The sequence below is a fragment of the Falco biarmicus genome, chromosome 10 (genome assembly GCF_023638135.1).
Source record: "Falco biarmicus isolate bFalBia1 chromosome 10, bFalBia1.pri, whole genome shotgun sequence".
Taxonomy (NCBI): domain Eukaryota; kingdom Metazoa; phylum Chordata; class Aves; order Falconiformes; family Falconidae; genus Falco; species Falco biarmicus.
In genome coordinates this window covers 37,597,045-37,618,566 of record NC_079297.1, presented here as the reverse complement: position 1 = coordinate 37,618,566, position 21,522 = coordinate 37,597,045, and the positions used below count along the sequence as shown (strand labels likewise).

At 45.8% G+C, this 21,522-nt stretch overlaps 1 protein-coding gene across 3 annotated transcripts in view; it reads left to right on the top strand.

Moving 5' to 3' along the window:
• The first annotated feature begins 866 nt into the window (after positions 1-866).
• The window catches only part of PTPRJ (protein tyrosine phosphatase receptor type J), a 75,739-nt gene continuing 55,083 nt past the window's right edge, over positions 867-21,522 (top strand). The window contains exon 1 of one of the 3 annotated variants that reach the window (XM_056353599.1): positions 867-1,030. In XM_056353599.1, coding sequence (XP_056209574.1) covers positions 956-1,030 — 75 coding nt within the window. In that variant the 5' untranslated portion in view covers positions 867-955. Of the gene's footprint in view, positions 1,031-13,647; positions 13,665-21,522 lie in introns of those variants that run through there. The other 2 variants (XM_056353597.1, XM_056353598.1) reach the window with 2 other exon arrangements.

Genomic DNA, 21,522 nt, shown 5'->3' with positions numbered 1-21,522 from the left:
TTATTCTTGTGAGTCTTCCCATGAACTCCTGTGGAAATAGTTGCTTCCATAGTGTCAGGCATGTGCTCTGAGGGCTTGGGGAAGACAAGGAAATTACAAACATGTGAGCTCAAAACTTTTGAGAAAATGAAGACTGCCAGTGTTCCCATAATTAAAGATCCGCGCTGTAAACGGACCCTCTCTCCTTTTGCCTCATCCAGAGGTGAAACAGTGCGTTAAGGCTGGGAAGTAAGTTAAGGTTATCAAAGTGATTGCGTTTGGTGATGCCACGTCCCCTTCGATGGCAGGGACAGCACGTGCCCTGACCAGCGCCTGGCGAGGGACCGGGCTCCGGGGGGCCGGCCTGGGGGCGACGGCGGCGCCGCAAGTGGAGCCACTCGCTGCGGCAAGGCCGCGGCCCCCGCGCCGGGCTCGGCAGCCCCTTGGAGCCGCCCGGGCCGCCGCAGCGCTGCCCCTCCCGTCCCCGGCGGCAGGGCCCGCGAGGCCGCGGCCGGCGGCGTTTTACCGCGGCCTGCCCCGAGCTCTGTCCCGAGGCCGGCCCGGGCGGCACGGTCCGCCGTGCCGTTCCCCCCGCGGGTGCGCGGGGCGCTGTCGGAGGGAGCCGCTCCCTGGCCCGGCGAGGGGAGGCGGGGAAGCGCCAGCCGCAGCCCCCCCCGCCCGCCGCAAGGGGCGTTTCAGCCCCGGGCGGGGGAGCGCCGGCGGACGGTGACGGCCCCGGCCCCCCGGCTCGCCGCCCCACGCGGGCCCTGCCCCGCGGCCCGCGGCCGCCTTTCCAGGCAGGCAGCGCTAGGGGCCGCGGCGGGGCAGCGGCGGGAGGGCGCGGCGGCGCCGCCTGCGGGGGCGGTGCAGGGGTGGGACGCCGGGCGGTGCGGGGCGCGCGGCCCGGCCATGTCTCCGGGGGAGGCGGCGTCGGGCTGAGCGGCCGTGCGCGCGGCGGGGAGCGCTCTCCGCCACCATGAGGCGGCTGCCGCTGCCGCTGCCCCTGCCCTGCCTGCTGCCGCCGCTGCTGCTGCTGCTGCCGCCGGCCGAGGTGAGACCGCGGCGCGGGGCCGGGGCGGGCGCGGCGGCGGGGCGCCTTGCTGCGGCGGGGCGCCTTGCTGCGGCCACCGCACCTGCCCCCGCTGGGAGCCGCTTCGCTCCGTGGCGGGGCAGGTGCGCGCCGCGGCTCGGGCTTTGTCCTGCGGCGGCTGCGCCGGTGCCGCCCGGGAAGGGAGGGGGAGGCGGGGGGGGGCTGCGGCCGGCGCGGCGGCGGCGGCGGCGCTCACCTGGGGCGGGCTCCCCGCGGCCTCCCGCGCCGCTCCCTGCCCGCCCGCCCGCAGCGTGGGGGGCGCCGCCGGCCGTGGGGGGCGGCCCTTGGCGCGGCTGGTGGCCCCGTGCGGGCGCCAGGCTGCCCCGGGCGGAGCGGCACGGCGCCTTCCCCGTGGCGGAGCGCGGTGCCGCCCGCGCCGTGTCGCTGCTGTTCAATCGGTAGCTCGTTCTGCGCCCGTCGGCCGCGCCGCTGGCGCGTATCAGCCGCCGGGTCGCCCCTTCGGGGGCGGCGTGGGGCGTCTACGGAAAGATCGGTCTGCGGCGCGGGGGGTGCGGCGCCGGCGGCACTGGGCCGCGGGGCAGCGGGAGGCCTCCGCCGGGGCGGCAGGGCTGCAGGGTGGTGTGCCAGGAACACCTCTCAGTGATGTAAATGAAAGTCGTTTGCCAGGTGACTCACTCGTCGCAGGCTGGCACAGACTTTCACCCCGTGCTTCTCCGGGCTGATAGCTACCTAGCATTCCCGTAGGAACGCGTTACGGCTGCTGTGAACTCTAATGTTTTGGGGCATGCTGAACTTTTGCTTCCAGGTGTACCTGCTTGGTGTCTGCCTCAGTGCTTTCTGCAGCAGAAGTGTGAACATGTGTTGGTATGGACCACGATGCTCAGTAATCTGCAGTGAGGGTTCTGCCTGGGCTGTGTTTCCATCCTACCCTGAGAGCTGCAGAGCAGGACTATACACTGGTCTAGATTTTTAACTGTTTTTTCTTTATCTTACACCAGCACCAGCTTGCAGTTACAGCCAGTGGCTACTGTAAACCTTTGCTTCCTCCTCCTTTTGTGTCTCCTTCAGTTTGGGGTACCTTGGAGTGTTTAGACATTCCACCTCTGCTGTTGTACCAAGCCTGGGTTTGAAAAAAATCTTCTGAGTAAGGGCTAAGACTGACTTGGGAATCAAAGTATTCCAGCATTTTGGAAAAGCTATGGATAGGCCTGCATTGTCCTTGGCTGTAGCCTTGCAGGCTTCCCCAGGCAAGAGGAGCTTTGTGTGGGCATATAGCTTGTGTTTGCTTTCCCTTGAACCAGAGCAGCCTTTGTGTGAAGATTTGCCAGCCATGATTGCTATGGTTTGTAGTTTTTCTTCTCAAGCATGAAATAAAATCTTGTGACATAATGATCTACTTGTCTTCTTAAGTCTGGCTCTTAATTGGTGTCTAGTGTGATTAATAATAATAATGAAATGGTTCCTCTCCTCAATCACATGTAGTTACATGTATGCATTCATCATCTTTGGGCCCATCTGTGCACCCCACTGACATCCTGTGGGACCCTCAAGTAGGTCCTGTCATCCCCTGACAGTATCAGAGTTCCCGTCAATGTGCTACAGGATGTGGGTCAGATCTGCAGATTTTGGTGTGGCTCATAATTTTATGTGGAAGCTTCCCAGCTCATGGTGTCATGATCTGAAAGTTCAGAAGACTACAGTTTTTGACAGTCTCAGTTGTGACTTTTACCCTGGGGAATGTGAAGGCCAGTGCAAGGAAGTCGGTGTTCACCAGACCTCTTAACTTGTGCTGATCAGCACCTTTGAACATCGGGAGCACTTGCTTGATCTAGAGGGAGGTGGGGGAAGAGGCCCCTTGGAGGACCGGAATGTAAACCAAGTCCTAGCTGCTGGTGTGAGTCTGCAAATTGTTAATTTGAACAGTCGCTCTCATTTGAAATCACTAAATTTCAGCCACTTATGGCAGGTAGGGAGGTATAACTCATGTGAGAAAACTTCATGTTTATATGGCCCATTACTGCCAGCAATAAGGATGCAGAATAAAGCCTCGCTTGGAGCTATTGCTTGCTCAGAGCACAGTGGTCTTATTGGCTCTTGCAAGTAGTGTTCACATGGTCTTGCACTCTAAAATTCAGGATGGTTTCTTATAAGGGAACAGTTTCGCTGTTTGTGGTGGGTTCTTTGCACAGGTTGAGGGAGATGTCAGGCTTGGCCAGCGTTGTTTGTGGTGTGGCATGTGTGCAGGTATGGGGACATGGCATGGGACTACCTGGTAAGGTGTTTAGCATAAGAAGACGACAGCAGCTGGCAAGACTGTCAGGCACATGGCATGAGCTGGACTTTGTGCATTGCCAGCAAGAGCTATTGCCCCTTGTCTACAGTCTCCGTGCTGGGTCACGAGAGGAAAGTCAGCGAGTCTGGTAGGCGTGGCTCTTGGCAGGATCTGCTCTCCACATTGCCTTTCAGATGTCTGTGGGGTTGGTAAGGGGACAGTGCGCTTAACACAGACAGCATTGTCGCCTGAATGCATCCAAGGGCTAGGAAGCATCTTGAGCTGTGGAATGGCTGTGTCATGGCAGCTCCTGGGCGGTGTGACAGGCATATGATCTTTCTGTGGCATCTTTCAGTCAAGGATAAGCATCTTCCTTATTTTTAATGAATTACAACATAGTGGGCAAGGCTGGGGTTGTTAAAAAAAAAAACACACCTTGCGGTGTGTTTCTTATGGGAGCTAGTGACCTGAGAATGAGAATGTCATATTAGTGATGCAACAACATAACATCTACTACTCAAGAACAATGGATTTTTAAGCTTCAGTCTTTGTGTGCATGTTTTGGTGCTTACAGTTCTAAATGCCTTTTATGTGGACCTAATAACTTGTTCTTACAGTTTATTCCACGCACAGAACTCCTACTGATACTGCGTGAGTCGATTATATAGGATTATGGCTGAGGAATATCTAGCTGAGGAGTTTAAATGAAGCACCATCATACCTAATATGGGCTTGCAGTGTTTGTATGTTGCATGTTGGTTAATTTCTGCTGTATATTGATCACTGCTAATCATCATCCTGTTGAGTCTTTTCTTGTACGATGCTCTATATTTTAGTTTGTGAAATTATTCAGGGTAATATTCAGCATATGAAAGAAAAAAGTTAAAAGTAAGTTTTGCAAAAATATTTTGCAAGTACTTTGTGACGTAGGTCTATATATAGCTCGTTTAGTGCTTTTAAAAAGAATAAAGCTTGAGAACTGTGAGGCTGCCTTGCTGCTACTGTAAACACCCTTTGTGTATTTTGTGACCTTTAATGATTGCCTTTAGAAACACAGGTATGGGCATCATTCATCTCGAGACCTGAGCAGGCCTGGATGTATGCAGCGTAGGCCAGAAAGGGAAGCTGTGGCTGTGAGGTGAGTTTGCTTGTGTTGGTGGAGCTTAGAAATACAATTCTCATATGTTGGGACAAACTGTTTTCTGTGGTGACTGACGGTTGACACTGAAATGCAAAGGCTTTAATTTCTGTTTGAAACTGCAACAGGTTAATTTCACATACTTCTCTATGTTCGTTACATGCACACCTTCTGTCATACTCAACAGATGCTTTGTTTTCAGTGTGGCATGGCTGCATGTTGCGCTTCCTTAGCTGTGCAGGCTGACTGCACGTTGTAGCACACTCAAATGGTTTCCAGTACTTTGATTTTAGTCTGCAGCCAGCAACACACAACAAAATATCTTCTTCTGTGTGTTTGAGATCAGAATTTAGGCCCACAGTGGAAATCTCTGTGCAAACAGCGACACTATTATTAGTACTTCCTCAGTTATGTGAGCTACATGCAAGTCTTTGTTGAGGATTTTCATGGCATGTAAATTTTTTTGATTGGAGTTTCTAAATATGAGAGAGAGAGATCGCTACTGTATGAAAATCTTTGGTTGTTTATTGTATAGGGTGTCGTCCAGATAATTTTAATTTGCACATTTCCTTCTTCCTGCTCGAATTACAGTGTGTCATAGAGTGGGTGTTTCAACAATATTAGAGAGTGGTTGGGGACTGGGCATTTGATGTTTGCAGGTATGAAGCCTGTCTCATGTCACTTATTTGGGTATTTTGCTTGCTTGAAGGAAGATCCACAACAGGAGCAAATGAGAGAAAAGCTATTAGAACAGTCAGTGACTGCACATCTGGGTTAGCCTGATGTGATTGCTTGTAGCTAGACTCCAGAATTTGAATGTAAATAGTACCTTGAACATGATTGAAGGTGTCGCTGGAAGTGTAGGAGGAGCTAACTGAATTTTCTCTAGCAGCTTACTGCTATGCAGAAAGGGGAAGGTGAAAGAGAACCTTGCCTTAAATGGAGCCGTCAGTAGGAAATTAACTTTCTGCAGGGGATGACTCTGCAGAGCAGGACTTTTAATTGTGGGGGAAAAAGACAGCTAAGCGTAGGTGAGCATGTGCTAGTATGAAATGTTAGAAAGCAACATGTCAGGGGAGGAAAGGGCAATCAGGCATGTGCAGGAAGAGAAGAACAAAACAGATGCACTGCTCTGGAAGTCTGCACTAAGGCTTTTCTCTTAAGTGCTTTCCAGCTGTTCCCAAATGTATCTGCACATAAACAGGCCTCCTGGGGCTATTAATCCAAAATTCCAGGAGAAAATCCAGGATTAAGTGGGAAAGGTATTTCTGTAATCCAGTAAACAATGGACACGTACATGTGGTCCACCCAGAGCTGGACTGATATACTTGTGGCCTCATTTAGTTATCTTCTGTGCCATTCATGGGCATTCAGTGGAAAAGGCAGGGCAGCACAGGGTAATGTCCATATCTTCCCATAAATGTTGTTGGTATTTGGCACATCACTGAATGTTACTAAGGTTATTTTCCTACCATCACCAGGAAATTGGAAGAATCCCTTGGTATTAGAAACCATGCAGTCCAGCCATCACTTTTTTCTCTCTGTGATGTATCTGAGACACCTAGGGCCACATATGAAAGACTCTTTCTCCACCTGTAGAAATGTAATGGGAGAAAAGGAATCTGTGCTGTTAACTGCGTCTCAGAATAGAGGCAGTTGCACCTTCAGCTACAAATGGGGGAAGGAACGATGTCATCTGCTGTGGTACTGGACCTGTGGGGACTGTAACTGATCGTGGCTTTATGTGGTGCTTCAAACGCAGCTGGTACATGTGGGCAAGAGGACTAAGGCCTGTGTTTGATGTAAGGCCTATTGGGAGGAGAAAGGGTCACTGGAAGGATTACCTTTGAGCTCTCCTAGCTGATGCCTAGAAATCCCTTTGTCTCCAGCGCTGCACATCTGCTTGTTCTTGGTTTCCTTTTCCTATTTGTCTTGTGCCTCCCACTTGTTTGGTATGCTTCTGACTTTCCTCATTGTTTAGTACAATTCTAGCCAAACTGAGTAAATGCAATACCTAGTATGTCATTGATGACTTCCTAATGCAGGCAGAGGTTTTTGTTGTGTACTGCATCTGGAGTTCTACTTTCGGCTTTAGACTATGGGGATTTTTAAATGTTGAGTTGGGTGCTTTGTTTATTGGAAAGACTTAATGGTTTTTTGGTTGATTGGTTTGGCTTTGTGGTGTGCAGGAGAATGGCATCTACATGCTGTAGTACTGTTTTCCGTTTACGGTGCAACATATGGGCCAGTGATCGAGTATAAAGAACAATTTGTGGGAACTTCATCCCTATTTCCCCCATTGAAGGTAAGAAATTTCTGCTCCTGAGACTACGAAAGCATTGAGTAAAGACTTGAACATCAGGTCTGGAGCTTTTTTGTAAACTACGGTCTGGCTATTGTAGCCTGGTAGGCAGATACAGTCTCTCAGCGTATCTGTGTTGGAGGCTCTGGGTGTTTGAGAAAGGGTAAGAGTGACATCTGGTCCTGGCCTTGTGAGTGGGTCTGTCCTGAGCCTGAAGGTGCTGGAGCCCCCTCTCCTCTCACAATCCAGTGAGAGGAGGGACTTAAAGAACTTGGAAGCTTTTCCTTGTTAGAATTTTATAGTTTGTATCTAAAACACAGCTGGCTCTGTGATGAGGTGCATTCTTAGATTAATTCTTTACTTCTTTTTTGATATTTGGCAATATTTTGATAGGGTTTTTTTGTCTGCCAGCTTGCAAGGAATGGGGTTGAACCAAGCCTGAATGGGCGTGCTCCCTAAAGAGGGGTTATTTGTGTGGGCCGGCTTTGTAGAAGCCCAGCCTGTCCCTGATCATTGGGGGGTTGTAGCTTGGCATGTTCTGATGGGTTTACATGCGTGTTTGAAAGCCTCTGCTTTTACTAGTTCTGTGGGAATTTTTTTTTTTTTTTTAATGGAGGCTATCAAGATGAATTATTTGCGGGTTTAGGATGTCTTGGTAAGTGGCTGGTAAGACAGGGGACTCCACACACTTCTGTGAAGGCTGCTAGGCAAAGGTTATGACATTATGTGTCTTGCTTCGCCGATGGTTCCTCTCTGCAGTGGGAGATGGCCCTGGAGGGCGTTTCTCAGTAGAATGCCAGTGACTTTTGTTTCTACATTCCCCATCATGGTGGAGCTTAGACTGGGCTTTCTTTCATTATTTCCTCTTGTGCACTTGGGTTCGACTAAGAGCGTTTTTAATGTTTCCTTATTTGTTTTCTTACATACACACCTGAACAGGTCACTGCTGGCAAGTCTATTTCTACATACCTGCTTTTGAGTCCTCATTTTCAAATTACGATTTCTGCCAACTCTGACCATGGAAATAAGGAGAGAGCCATGCGAAGGGCAGGTGGGTGCCAGCCGGAGGGTTGGCTTGGGAGAGCTATATTGCCTCACGAGAAGGAGGATGCTGCGAAGGATGGGGCATCAGGCCATGGCCAGAGAAGGCTGTGGCTTCATTTTGGGATGGGCCAGCCTACATATGCAGCAAAACATGGAACCTTCTGTGATGCTACAGACTGTGAAAGCTTCCTGCTGCCTCCTGCTAGTGCTTGTTGTGCCTGCAGTGTCAATGGTCCCTGTAGATAAATGGAGGTTGCTTCGTTTTGCTACCTGTCTTCCCCAGGGTTTCCTTGTGCCCAAAGCAGCTCAGCCAAGCGATTCCCAGAGCATTCCCTTGAAACTTTGAACTTAATTTTGCAATAGATATCACGATACAGAGGGACAAAGGGAGAAATGGAGAGAGTTCATTTAATCAGCTTCATCTGGCCGCAGCCTGTATCAGCTCAAGGCCAGATGACCTGTTAGATGCTATCTGACTTGCTCTGCTGCTTGTCTTTGTGCAAGATGGCCTATGCATTTTGAAGTGGAAGGGGCAGGGAGGATACTGGTGGTAGGTGGTGTCCAGCTGAAAATAGAAGAGGCTTCCACCACTAGCAACATCTAGAAAAAAGAATAGTCCCAGTTGAAAAGGGGACCAGTTTTCTGTGCTGGCAGGGATTTGGGGCAAGTGACCTCTCTCTGAGACCAAGATGTAGCTTTGGCTGAGAAAGAGAAGGCTTTCCACTGTTAACCTGTGGGTTGCAGGTGAAAGAAACGTGTTAGTAGTTTTACCATAGCAGAAAGTAGCAATGTGGAACCATCAAAAGAGATTGAGTCACCCTTGCCAATGGTTTTATTACAATATTAGGAATACCATGGACTCAGTGTACTTTTTAAACATTAAAATGTGACTTGTTATGAAAACCAGTCTGAAGGGAAAAAGTGGGTGCCTGTATCTGGCATCAAATTTACCTATGCAAAATCGTATTATATTAATAAGGGAGTTCAGGGGTTTCTTCTTTTTGTGGTCATGCTTAGTTGTTTTCTCTGATTCTGGAGGAACTTTATATGCTTATAAATGCCTTAAACCGGGGGAGGGAGATGAATGGTGATAAGTTGGTAGGGTCCTTTTAGTCATCAGATTTTGTTTTCTTTAATTATTTTTCTCCAGCGAAAGTAGGTACAGGACTTCTAATGTCGTCTTGATGCTGCACATATTATAAACACCCATTTATAATCAGATTTGGATTTGGGGAATGGATAGCTCATGGCTTTCCTGCTATATGAATTATGCTTTCTAAATTCTGGTGTTCTTTCAGTCTCCTTGCAGGATCAGCCACTTCTTCTAACAGCTTGGAGTTCAATACCAATACAAACGTACTTATCAGGTCAATTCCAGCGCAATTTTTTTTTTTTCTTTCAGAGTGGGTTGTGCCTGGTTAACAGGTCTTTGATGGTTTCACCTTCTATGCATTTACACTTTTTTTTTTTTTTTTTTTTGTAAAGGAGAAATAAAGAGCGTAGCCACAGTTTCCTTCCCACGGTTTTTGTAAATGTGTATCTTCAACAAAACTGAAAAAAAAAAAAAAAGGGGGGTAGGCAGGCAGAGAGGGGCAAAAAAATCGAAGTTCTTTCTTTGGGGAAGTCCATTATCTTTGGTTCAGTTTGCATAATTTTTTGAGGGGAATTCACCTCTAGGGTCTAGTTTCGTGCAGCTGGGTACCAGGGAGAAATAAGCAGGGCAGCTTTGAGGTCAGGGTCTAGCCTTTTTAGCTGGCATACTGTGGATGCCACAGACACAGCCCTGGTATTTTAAACTCGGTTTCCAATAGCTGTTGTATCTGCCAGCTGAAGAAAGGAGACAGACATATTCTGACATGAGATAAAGGGGCAGTATTAATATCTGCCAAATAAAAATACTTACTTTGTCTTTTTTCAGTATCTCTCTGCAGTTCAAAATCATATTTCTGCAAATATTTCTGAGACAGAAGAAAAAAAGGGAAGATTTTTTGTGAAAGTTTGTTTTGCCTCTTTTTCTTGAAGTGACTAACAGCCCAGCCAGTTATTTCTTTGAAGTTTGTACTAGTTTTATGACTTTTCTTAGAACCAACTGAAATAAAAGTTTATTAGTACTATTAAATTGAGTGTGTTCACTTGAATGTTCAATGATAAATTAAATGTATTACTGCATCCACATTAAAATTATTGAAATTACCTCTAACTACAGGCAAGACATTTGTAGATATTAGTATTGTGAATTTGTTAGCTGAAACTCATTTTTAAGACTTAATTATGGGAAGGGACAAGGCTGTAAGACCTGGAATTAGATCTGTTGGCCCTTTGTCCTTTAATCTCCATAACAATGCAGGTAATTGTATGTATATAATAAATCTCAACAGTACTCTCCTTTGTCCCTGTTAAAGGGAAGAAAACTTTCATTTCTGTGTAACTTAGCAAGGACTTGCATTTGGAGATGTTAAAATTTGTGGGAGATAGTTGTAGACAAAAAAGCTAGCCAGCATAAGCAAATTAAAAAAAAAAAAATTGTGTTGAATCCACTCAGAAACGGGTATCTCTTCCAGCTTAACAGTTACAGATGAAATACTGTTGTAAGGTGTTGGGCTGTTTCTTCATAAGGCAAGACATTAATGGCCAATGTCCTCCAGCACCATGTCAGTGCATTTTAATCTTCTTGTCTCTTCCTCCAGCTGTAATGATTTTTCATTATTGCTGAGAAGTAGTTGATCTAAAATATGTGCATTTGAGACTATGTAGTTAAAGTGTGGTTGCTTCAGTGCCTTTATTGTGAGTGTGTGCCCGATTCCTCTGTGACATTGTAATTTCTGATCTCTGCTATACACTCGTATTAAAAGTTCCACGTTTAAGAAGATAACAATCAGCTCTCTGTATTCATGGAATTGAAAGCTTAAAATGTGGAAAAAAGCAGCGATATCCTTAAGTAACTTTATAATTGCGCAACCTGCTTTAAAAAAAATATATCCCCTCAACCAGGTGTTATATGTGCTTGATAATTAAAGCATATAATTAGTTTATTGTACTTCATATTAAGCTAATTTTATTTTTCTTTCTTGTCTGCAATGTTTTGGAAAGTACTGGCACTGCTAGTGAACGTCTATGTGCTGACTGCTAGCCAGCAGCAAGTCTTTGCAGGTGGAAGCAGTATCTGGAACAGTCTTTAGTGGTATTAATTTCCAAATACTACAAGACAGACCTACAGTATGTGGTTTAACTGGTGTTTATTTAACTATTGTCTTCTGACTCAGTTTTTATGCTTTTAAATGTATCTGTTCAACCATTTCCTGGTTCAGTGTGAAGCATAATGCTGCAGGAGGAGCGAGCAGAAGGCCAGAGCTGCTAATTATTTACTGCAAAGCGTACTTCTCCCACTTCTCCACCCCAGCGACCTCCTGGTAATGGACCCCAGTTCTCTATATGGTAAAATTGGTTAGGACTTCATGGAAGAGGTGCAAATAAATAGTTCTTTTCTAAATTTCTGAAAGTTTAAACAGCTTATAAAAAAAATAAAGTACAACAATTTTCCTTTTCATTCACTTGCAGTGTTACTTGATTTGCAGGAACGGACTGCTGTTTCTGTAGCAGCAGTTCTTGGTGATTCACGGAGCAGCCCCTGTGCCACCCTATCAAACCCATTGCTGGCTTGCTGTGCAGTTATCAGGCAGAAGGTCATTTATTATGATAACCTTCTACTGTGCCCCGTAGGTTATGCTTACATGCAGAATTCTGTGCAGTGCATTTGTGGTTTGACTTGTAAGCAGTGTGTGCAGTGAATCCTCCTGAGCCTCAGTTTAAGGCTATTTATGACAACTGACACAATAGTTCATTTTTATTTATTTTCCAGCTCCTCTTCAAGGTAAGAAGAATAATAAGTTGTAATGCCCATCTATGCCAAAGACCAGTTGCTGCAGACTATGTGAGTCCCCTGCACTCCTGTTCCTGCAAATTGGCTACCCTAGCTGCTTCTGTTCTCTTCTGAATAATTTTTTTTTTAAAAAAAAAAGGGTAGGTGAGTAAGAAAACTGATGTCTCGTGTCCAGACATTTATTCAGATTCATTGCTACATGTGGTATTTGTCACTGCTGTTTTAAGTTTGCATCAAAGTTCATTCCAGCTATGTTAATCTGAGATTTGCAGTGAAAACTGGTCAGCTGAACATTTTGTCTTCTCCTGTAGAAATGTGTGGAAAAGATAGGAGCTAAGATACTGCAAAACTTCAGTTCCCCTTTTGAACAAAGGCCTCTTACTTTGTGCTGTCCTGAAGCTGGACGTTTGCTGCTCCACCTTCCAGGAAGTCTCTAGGACTTCTGAAATCCTGCTAGAGTTTTGAAGGTTACTCAAAATGACTGCAAAGTTTTAGGACCTGCAGTAAGTTGTGCTGTCAAGATTTGTCAGAGGGCACCAGAGCTGGTCACCTGCTGCCCCTCATATCTTCTCTCCACATTTTCTTCCCCCTTGTTGCACCAGTTGTATTTTGTGACCTGGAGGTTGTAAATATTATGGGACATTGTGCATTTGTATATGGCTAATACTAAGCAATCTTGATCGGGGTTAGGACCTCTGGCGATGACTTCAAAAAAGAAATCTTTCTTAATTGCCAGGTGCATGTAGGAAGTCAGCATAGTGCCGCACCACATCTGTATCCACCAGGATTTGCTTCTGCTCACAAACTGTGTTAAAAATGAGAGCTGGATGGGAAAAAAGCTTCCCTCACACAACTTCCGGTATTTTGTGAATACAGTATTCCTTTTTGGCCATGAATGGGTTATAAATCAGACAAACGCTGGGTTGTGGGGTCTTGTCCCTTTCTTCTCTAAGTGAATTGGTTAATTCTTGGTCGATCTGTAGATAGGAAAGGCATTCCTTACATCAGGCACAGATGGGGGAAGGGTTTCTTATGCTGTGAGACAGACATTCACCTCTAGACACAGGGTAGCCTGTGGTAAACCACACAAGTGCTCGGGGAAAAAGGGGTAGGACTGTGACTGAGGCAGTACAAAACCTTGGCAGGCATTTAGTGGGACAGCAAATTTTATCCTGGATGCTCAGTGTGTCATAGAGCAAGTCCTGAGTTGTGAAACAGCTATTCAAAGCAAGCAGGAGCAGCGAGGGGGATTGGGGTGGTAGGAAGCAAACGTTGCCTCCGACCCTATGAAGGGATGGTGCATGGCTGTGCAGATCCTGTTGAGAAATCAAGGCTAGAGGTAACACCCGTTATATTGAAATGGTGCAAAAATCAGTGCGCTAGTAATGGCTACCATCAGGCTGTTCAAACTGTGTGTATTGTGCATAACTGAAACAAATGTGATTGTTGCCTTTGGGCAGCAAATACTTCTTTTAGCTGAGGAGGAAAACCCATAGTTTGTTTCTGGATGTCCCATAGTGCAGTGACTGGTCTTGTGGGCAGTCTGTGGTTTGTATGCATTGGGTGGTGTTTGAAGGACTCTAATTTGAAATGTTCCTATCGCTGCTTTAATGCACTGAAGGGAGCTAAACAAGAACCATGTGTGGGTGCAGCTGAGGAGGACATGGAAAAGCAAGAATATGAGAGGCTAATTGGGTTCAGGGTGTAAGCACTTTCATCGTGTTCAAACTAAAAGCAAAGACGGAAGTTTCTGAAGAAAAGGAGGTAGGTTGTTGAGGGAGGTGATGAATAAACACGGGGTGTACATGAGAGGCAAGAACGCCGCAGCCCGTGTAAGTTAACAGTGCTATCGGCTGTTACAGCAGTGCCCAAGTATGTGCTGTTGTATTACATAGAGCTGGACTGTGTTCATCTCTGAAATAATACTGACCAGTCTGCTGTCTCCTTTTTAATTAGATCCTGTTGAGATGAGACATCCCTTCCTGAAACGGGAGGAAGGTAGGATTCAACCCCCCCCCCCCCCCCAAACCTTCGCACACTTGACAGCTGTGATGACAGACACTATCCCCTGTAATTTGGATACTGCTTAGAAGTGATAGAAGACATTTCTAGACAGTTAGTGTTGGACTTGCAGGCTCTTGCTACGTGAGGTTACCAGCTGCACGCTGCTTACAATAAGGTGATGATAATTGTTGTCTGCTGATGGTCAAAACTAAGATCATCTGAGAGCTTAAGTAGGAGTGAGCCTCTGATTCATCTGCTGCACTACACAGTAGCAGAGTCTCCAGTCTCTACAGTTGCCGCTGTTGAGGGGAGGATGTGATAGGTATTACTGTTTGCTTATATAGGTATGCATCAGGGTATTACTCAACCTCCCTAGCTAAGAGTGGGGTTAACTTGCTTGTCGTTGTGAAAATGCATAGGGAAGGCAGTCTGTGTTCTGAGATGGCTGAATGTGTGTTATTTTAAGCATGCACATGTGCAAACACACAGCCTGTATTTAGGAAACATTTCTATGGCTGCAAAATTAGTCTCTGAAAAGCTAGGAAGTGTTGGAATTAAAGCTGCCCATTTGACTTTAATCTTACCCTTTCCGAAGGCTGGAGGCAGGGCCCAGAGTGTGCACTCTTCTCCCCTCTTGCCGTGTTTAGCTGCCTTTGTTCCGTGCCAGCCCCTTCATCAGGGGTGCTGCTGGGGAAGCTTCAGCTTGCCTGGATGCATTTTGCAATTAAGATGGATGATGTACCTGTGCAGCTCCCCCTATTACAGCCTTGCCAAGAAGTGTGTTCCCCCTGCTTTCATTTTGGAGCGGTTTTCAAGCTGAGGGGAGAGTGCCCAGCTGGGTTGTGGGCACATGGCAGCTGAGCGGGTGCCTGGTAGGGTGACCCACTGGGTGCCCTGCTGACCTGGGTCCTGTAGCATGGGATGAACTTCCTGGCTTGACCTTGGACCTAGCTCATCGCTGCAGATATGGCTGGTGATCCTAACCCTGGATACCACTCATTGCAGGGCCTGCCATACTCATGTGTGATGGCAATGCACTGCTGACTGGTAGAGCCTCCGCTTCCTGCTGTGCTGTCCTGCTCAGCTCCCTCCTCCCCTTTCCCTGCCTTCTCATGCACCTTCCTGACATATGTCTTCTGGTTATTTCACCTAATTTTTCCCTGTTCTTCCTCAGTCTCCCTCTCCTTCCATGTATAGGATGATTAGGGTTGCTTACAGAGCATCTTTCAGTGCTTGGTTTAGCTTTATGCTGTGTTTATTCCCCTCTGTGCCAGTTCTGGAAAGGCTTCAGTAGGCACAAGTCAGGACTTTTTGGATATCCCAGGTGTTTCTGATGTAAGTTTGTTCTTCCCAGTGATAGCAAGGGCTACCTTAGTGAAGGGAGCTCTAAAAGGGTTGGGGAAGGTAATTTCTTGCTGGACCATAAGAAGGAGAAACGTCACTGTGGTGTTTAGTAATGGTGCAGCAACGTGTTTTCCTTCTCTTCTCATTTTCTCAAATGTTTTGAAGCCTTTTGGCTGCAACATTTCATAATTAAGTGCATATAATTAGCCAGATGCTGGCATGTAGTCTTAAAAATTTCCCTCCAAGTTGAAGCACTTGGGGTAAGTTGTGAGCAAACGAAAAAGGGTCTTCTGTTAGGAAACCCTGGGCAAGGTCACATTACACCCTCTGCTATTACCATTCAAACTTCTCATTTAACTAGTTACCTTTGACTTCAGAGCATCTGCGCCTTCCTCCCTTTCATACAAAACTACTCTTCCTACTTCTTCCTCTTGTCTCGCTGTAGGCATTTGTCCCCAGCTGAGCTTTGTGGTTTTGGATGCACAGTGTGCATGGGCGTCCTCAGTTACAGCAGTCACTGTGGCGATGCTTTGGCGAGATCTCTGAGCATACCTGGTGGGGACTGCCCCTGCAGAGCTGTGCCACAGCCTGGTGTTGCAACCTTTCCTCCCTAAATTCCCTTCTGTGGGCCAAAGAATCCTGTTAGAACTTAAAAGTAGGTGAAAGTCCTACCCATTCTGTAAAATCTTTGAGTTTTGTTAAGGCAAGTAAGGATGTTGTTTCTCACGGCAGTCTACTTCTTTCTGAATTGAATGTATCCAGTTTACTGAAGTCTTCTCTGTATCTTTGTAGGTGCAATGTCAGTCATTTTGATTGTAAATACTTCCCTAATGGCCTCATCTTTTATACTGTTCCCTGTTAATATATTATTGTAGAAACTTGGCTGTTTCCATATTTTATAAGTCTTATTTCTAAAATTCAGTCCTGTTCTTTACACCTTTATCTCTCCCCCTTTGCTTTTCAGCCTACACCTCGAGTCAAATTTTAGGTATGTGGGTGGAATGTCTTTTAATAATGTGGGGGAAACGGATAGTTTCATGCAGTGATGATGGGGAGGAGTAATGCCTGTGTAGTATAGTGACAAAACAGTGAGTGTGGCAGGACTTGGATTGTAATTGTACATGGTATATGGAGCAGCTCCACCCAAATTTTCTGTCACACTTGTCTTTGTTTGTGCATGTACATGTCACAGAATAGTTTGTTTTAATTTGTATTTATTTAGTTTGCCTAGGGGGAGGAAGGTGTTTTAATTGAAAGTAAAAATTCCTGTGGACCATATGCTTCACTTTTCAGTCAGCTCTAATTAAAATTCTTGTTCCTCCCTGATTTTGAGTGGTTTCCCCTCTGTGCGTGGGAGATCCCCATCGTCATTATCATGCCATAGTCCTGTTTTCCTTCTGTGTTGATCAGACATGTTACCAAAGACTGTGATTACAAACACATTCTTTATATGGAAAGAGTTTATGGTAGGTTAAATATTACCTCTGTGAGTTCTTTGGTGAGTATTTCAGAATGATAAGACTGAGCCCCCCCACTCCCGAGCGGGCTTCTGTTCATAAATACGGAGAACTAGGGATGAGGGTGGGAAGTAACACAATGAACTGATGACACACAGCGTGGACTTCCTGAATTTCAGTGCTGCTATCTCATTCCAAGAGGACCCTGCTCTTATTTTTTCTTTCTGCCAGAAAGTCATGTTTGATGCTAGGCAGCTTTTGTATAAGGTAATAATACTTTTAGTAGCATTACCCAGTTCAAGTATATACATGTGCGTATATGTTTCTGTGTAACTGTGTATACTCACATACATGTATGTATTTGTGAATGTATATCAGGATAGAAGAAACGAGGCTTTGGTGAGAAATCATTTATTTTAGTATTTAGTTTTATGTGTTTAGGATCGAGTGTTGTTTGAAAGAGGCTAAAGGAAAAGGAACTGTGTGTTGAGATAAGCAGTAGAAGAATTAAAAGAGGAAAAAAAAACCAAAACAGACAGACATGTGCTTGGCTTAAGTGATGTCCAGTCTTACTGTGATATTTTCCAAGCACTGTTATTTTCCTTTTTTATTAAGATTATAAACAGTTGATTTTTGTTGTCCACAAAATAACAAAAAAGAACCACAGTTAATACATTTAACTGTTCCCAAAATATGCATTTGAGTGCATAGTTTTATACATCTTTTGTGTTTAAAGAGGAGCCTTGTTATAGCAAGTTTTAGCTTCTATGACTGATTAAGGAACCATTAGCTTGACAAATAACCATGTGATTAATTGCAGGGGAAAAAAAATGGTGACTGAATAGAGAAGTACTTTACTGCTTTCACCTTAGAAGGAATTTTGTCAATAGAACATGCCAGTGTTGTTTCAGTGGCTCTTTGGTTTCTGCTAAATCAATCTGGGCAGGATGTCTTTTCACCGGCATCTTGTGTACCCACATCTTTGCAACTGGTGGAAAAATTAAGGGCTTCTTCCGGCCCCAGCATCACTGGTGTTGATGTGGCTGCCTGGCAAAACAGGGCTGGGGAACTGGTGGGGACATTGTGGTGGTGTATATTTGCAAGTGTGGGCTTGACGTGGGTGTTAATGAGCTCAGCAGTCCCTTGCTAGGCTGGCACGTATCCAGTCCAGATCATTCTCTGGTGTCACGTTGATGCGTTGCAAATACATCTGAGGGGGGAGGATGGAAGGATGGGATGAGTTGCCTGGGATTCAGCACCAGCACTGAAGGTTTTCCTTGCCAGAATGGAGTCTGGTAGCTCCCTTTCCATCCAGCCCATCTGATGGGGAATTTGGGTTTCTCTAATACCCAGGCTCTGCTTGTTTGGGTCCCAGAGGCTACAGCAGGTTACGTGTGGGCTCAACAAGGTGTCATGTGCATTCAGGCAGGCTCCAGGAAACTGTTTCTGAAGCTTTTGGTCGCGTATGTCTGTCTGCTTTGTTATCTGGATGATAGCGCTGTGAACTTCCCAGTGCAAGCAAATGGTTCCTGAAGAAAAGAGGGAATTAAAAAGCCCTTGATGGGTTTTATGCTTGCAATCAAGAATGTATTTTCCTGTGAAAATACAGTCTATGGAAACTTATGTCACAGTTTGCTATGACATGGTAGAAAATAACTTGCCTCGTACTGATAGAGCCCCAAGGGGTTGGTTTCAAAGTCTGAATGTCTCCAGGTATGTAAATAATGTCAATATTATCTTATCACGGTCTAGTTGTATGTTGCCTTCAAATAGGAAAAATACATAATGTTGCTTATTTAATTTTTTTTTCTTCTCAGAAGGTATGTGCCAAGAAGCAGTGTAATGAGGAATAAGTTCAGTTATAACTGTAGGGATTATTTTTTTTATTAGCAGAATTGCTTGTGAGTGAGCAATGGAGTTAGTGACCTACAGGGTTTACAAAATGTGGGAATCTGCCTATCTAGCCAGCACTATAAATAAATGAGAAAGGCTTTTGAAAGACTTTTTGTCAGTTCAATATACATTATTTTGTTTCAGCAATTCTCCTTTGCTTCACAAACTGTTCTGTATGTGCTGCTATTTATAAACTGGGGTGGAGGAAGATTCTCTGGGAGTGGGTGATTCACAGATACAAAATAGGGCCGTAAACAATGTTAACACTGTGGCATAATCTGATAAAATCAGAAACTTGGACGAAGAGTGCAGCACTGTTCCTCGATGGGACTGTTGTGCGGCAGCTTTTTCTCCCTTTCCGCTGACCTCCCCTGCCTTGCCAGAAGTGCCAGCTAGTTTCTTTTCCGCGGGGCCTGACACCGGGTTGCCCGGGGCTAACCTAAGGGCAGTGCTGTGGCTCAGCCTTCTGCCGGGGGGCTTCCGTGCCAGACCCCTCTGAAGAGCCGCGGTGGTCCTGCAGGGGGGCTCCGGGGGCCTCCTGGCAGCCGTCCCCTCTGCGCCCTGGCCAGGGGCGGCTGCAGGGGTTGTGTTCGCGGCTGAAGGTGGATTAACGTTCGCTGTCGCAGGTGGGGGCTGGGGTGGTGACTTGTGGGGATGTGTTCCCTCCCGGGGCTCCTTTTGTGGCCTCTGGCAGAGGAAACTGGACGGAGGATTTAGCAAAACCTGCTGGAGCTTGCCTGTGACTGTGCTGAGGGACAGAGGGCAGAGCAGACCCGAGCTGCTTTGGGTATTCTGCGTGTGTCCTTCCTGCAGAGGTAGCTTAGTTGCCTCCAGGAATATGTGCCGCCTCATGCTAAATAAAACACTGACAAAGTCCAGGACTATTTACTGAAAGCAGAGAAGACAGAAGGATTATGAAGAGGAAGGACGTAATCATTACTGCTTCTATGTGGCGGTACTTGGAGATGTTATTGGAGCTGAACTTTGAGGCGCAGCATACGCCACGTGCATGTACGTTGTCGTCAAGGCTGTTGCAGCCTGCTGAAGAGGAAGTGATTTGTTAAGTTTACCCAAGTACTACGTTGCAGAGCTCGTCCTTTCACTCAGGACTCACAGGCAGGCTAGTGTATCTACATCACCATGGTATGTCCAGCAAATAATAATTCAGTGAGTCATGTAGGAGAGGAGTATGTGGAGAGATGAAGGAAGAGACTGTGGCAGGGGAGTTTAAGATCAAATTTGCCTGTGCTGGTGGGTGGGGATCCCAAAGTGCTTCCTGCTCAGAAGTCCGTTAGAACAAATTCAGAAATGTACTTCTGAGTATTCAATCCACAACGGAGATGAAAAGCACATAGAGTTAAAAAAAAAACAAAACCAAACCAAAAATAAGGCAAGCCCAACCAAATAAAAATACACAGACAAAAGTGTGCACCCATCATAGGCAGGAAAATCCTTTCTGTTGCTTTCTTCTATTATGGGAGGGGTCATTGTTTCTTTTTCTAGTAAAAGAATCCTTTTTTTAAAACGTCTGTGGGAAAGGAGAATACTCTGAATTGAGTCTTTGAGATGTTGTATTACAGAGAGTCACAGAAAATGTACTATGCAAATGACTATCTGCCTTATTAAATGCCTCAATAGAGCTCATTGTCTCAATATTGCTATTATTGGAGATGGATGGACACTACGTGATTTTACCATCAAGCTGAAAAATTTCAATGTTACAGTCTCATTGCAAGGGTAATAATAGTGCACTGACTTAAAGGAGAGAATTAAATTAAGGGGACTGAAAGGTCCATTGCTCTGTCCGTTTTAGTTTGTCTTTTGTAGACTGTGCATCATTTTAGGGGTCACAACAGTGGGGTTTGTGCTTCGTGGTCTTGGCATCTTTTTTTGCTAATAGACAGAAGCCCTTTAAGGGGACAAATCTTTTAGCACCTGCTGTGATTTCGCTTGATTGCAGTTGTAGGGATGCCAGTGTTGTTGGATGGCAGCAGTACTGGCATCTCTCTCAGGTGGGTGCTGACCCTGTACCAGCTCGGTGTCCTCGTGGAGGGGTACCTCTTCTTTTGCTACCTGATGTCAGGAGCTCATCACAGTACTGCTCTTCTCTGTTAGCCGGCTCCTTACCTGTGGGACTGCTCTTGGAATTTCCCCTGAGCTGTCCCTAGAGCCTCACATACTGCCTAGGGCAAAATTTAAATCCTGAGAGCTGCTGAAGTCAGTATCTGTCTAATGTAAAAATCTGTGCGTTGACATAGTCTCCCTTAAACCTGCTTTTGAGGTCTTGCTTTGGACGTGGTGGGTTGTATTACAAACAGCAAGAATACTTTCAGAGGTCAGATGCTTGAAATTACAGTTAACTGGTGTTTTGTGGTGTCTGTTGAGTTTTTTGTTTGGGTTGGGGTTTGTTTGTAATCCAGCATATCAAGCAGATGTGACAGGAACTTTGGCTATGACATTATTAGAATGGATGGTCAGCAATGCCTGATTTTATTTTTTTTTGAGGTGTTTTGGTTTTTTTTTTATTTTTCTCTGGGCATTGCTTGATTGTGTTTTATTTGGTTGTCTTACAGACTGGGAATTTTCAGATAAAACTGGCTCAGGGACTGTGCGTTTGCTGTCACTGTGGCCCCGTGGTGCTAGTAAGGATCCATCATCGAGTTTTCAGCTGGGATTGGGCTACACTGCTGTTGTCCGTGGGAGGATGCATCTCGCCTGAGCAGTTCTGGTTCTTCTAAACCTGCTGCCTGTTTGCTTCATTTGCTTCTTGGTGGGGAGGGTTTCTGTCTCTCTTTTATTCTTTGGTTAATATGTGTGAAAGGTAATGAGTAACTAGAAGAAGCACAGGCGAATTGGAAAACAGTAACCTTACTCGGTGTTTACATTTCTTCCTTGACTTTTCAGTTGTGGAGGGGATGAGGAGAGCCTATTACTCATTAACAGAAGAAGTTCTCAACAGCCCCCCGCATTTCCCCCACGTAACCAGCTGCCCCCCACCTTACTCCTTGAAAGTAGCACCTGTCATGCAGTACTCTCTAATATGAATTAATAACCAGGGATTGCTATGAGTACATACCACATGAACCACAAAGAAGCTCTTGTCATACCAAACACAGAGAAATAAGATTATTCTGAATTTGGAGGCTTTGTTTTGTATG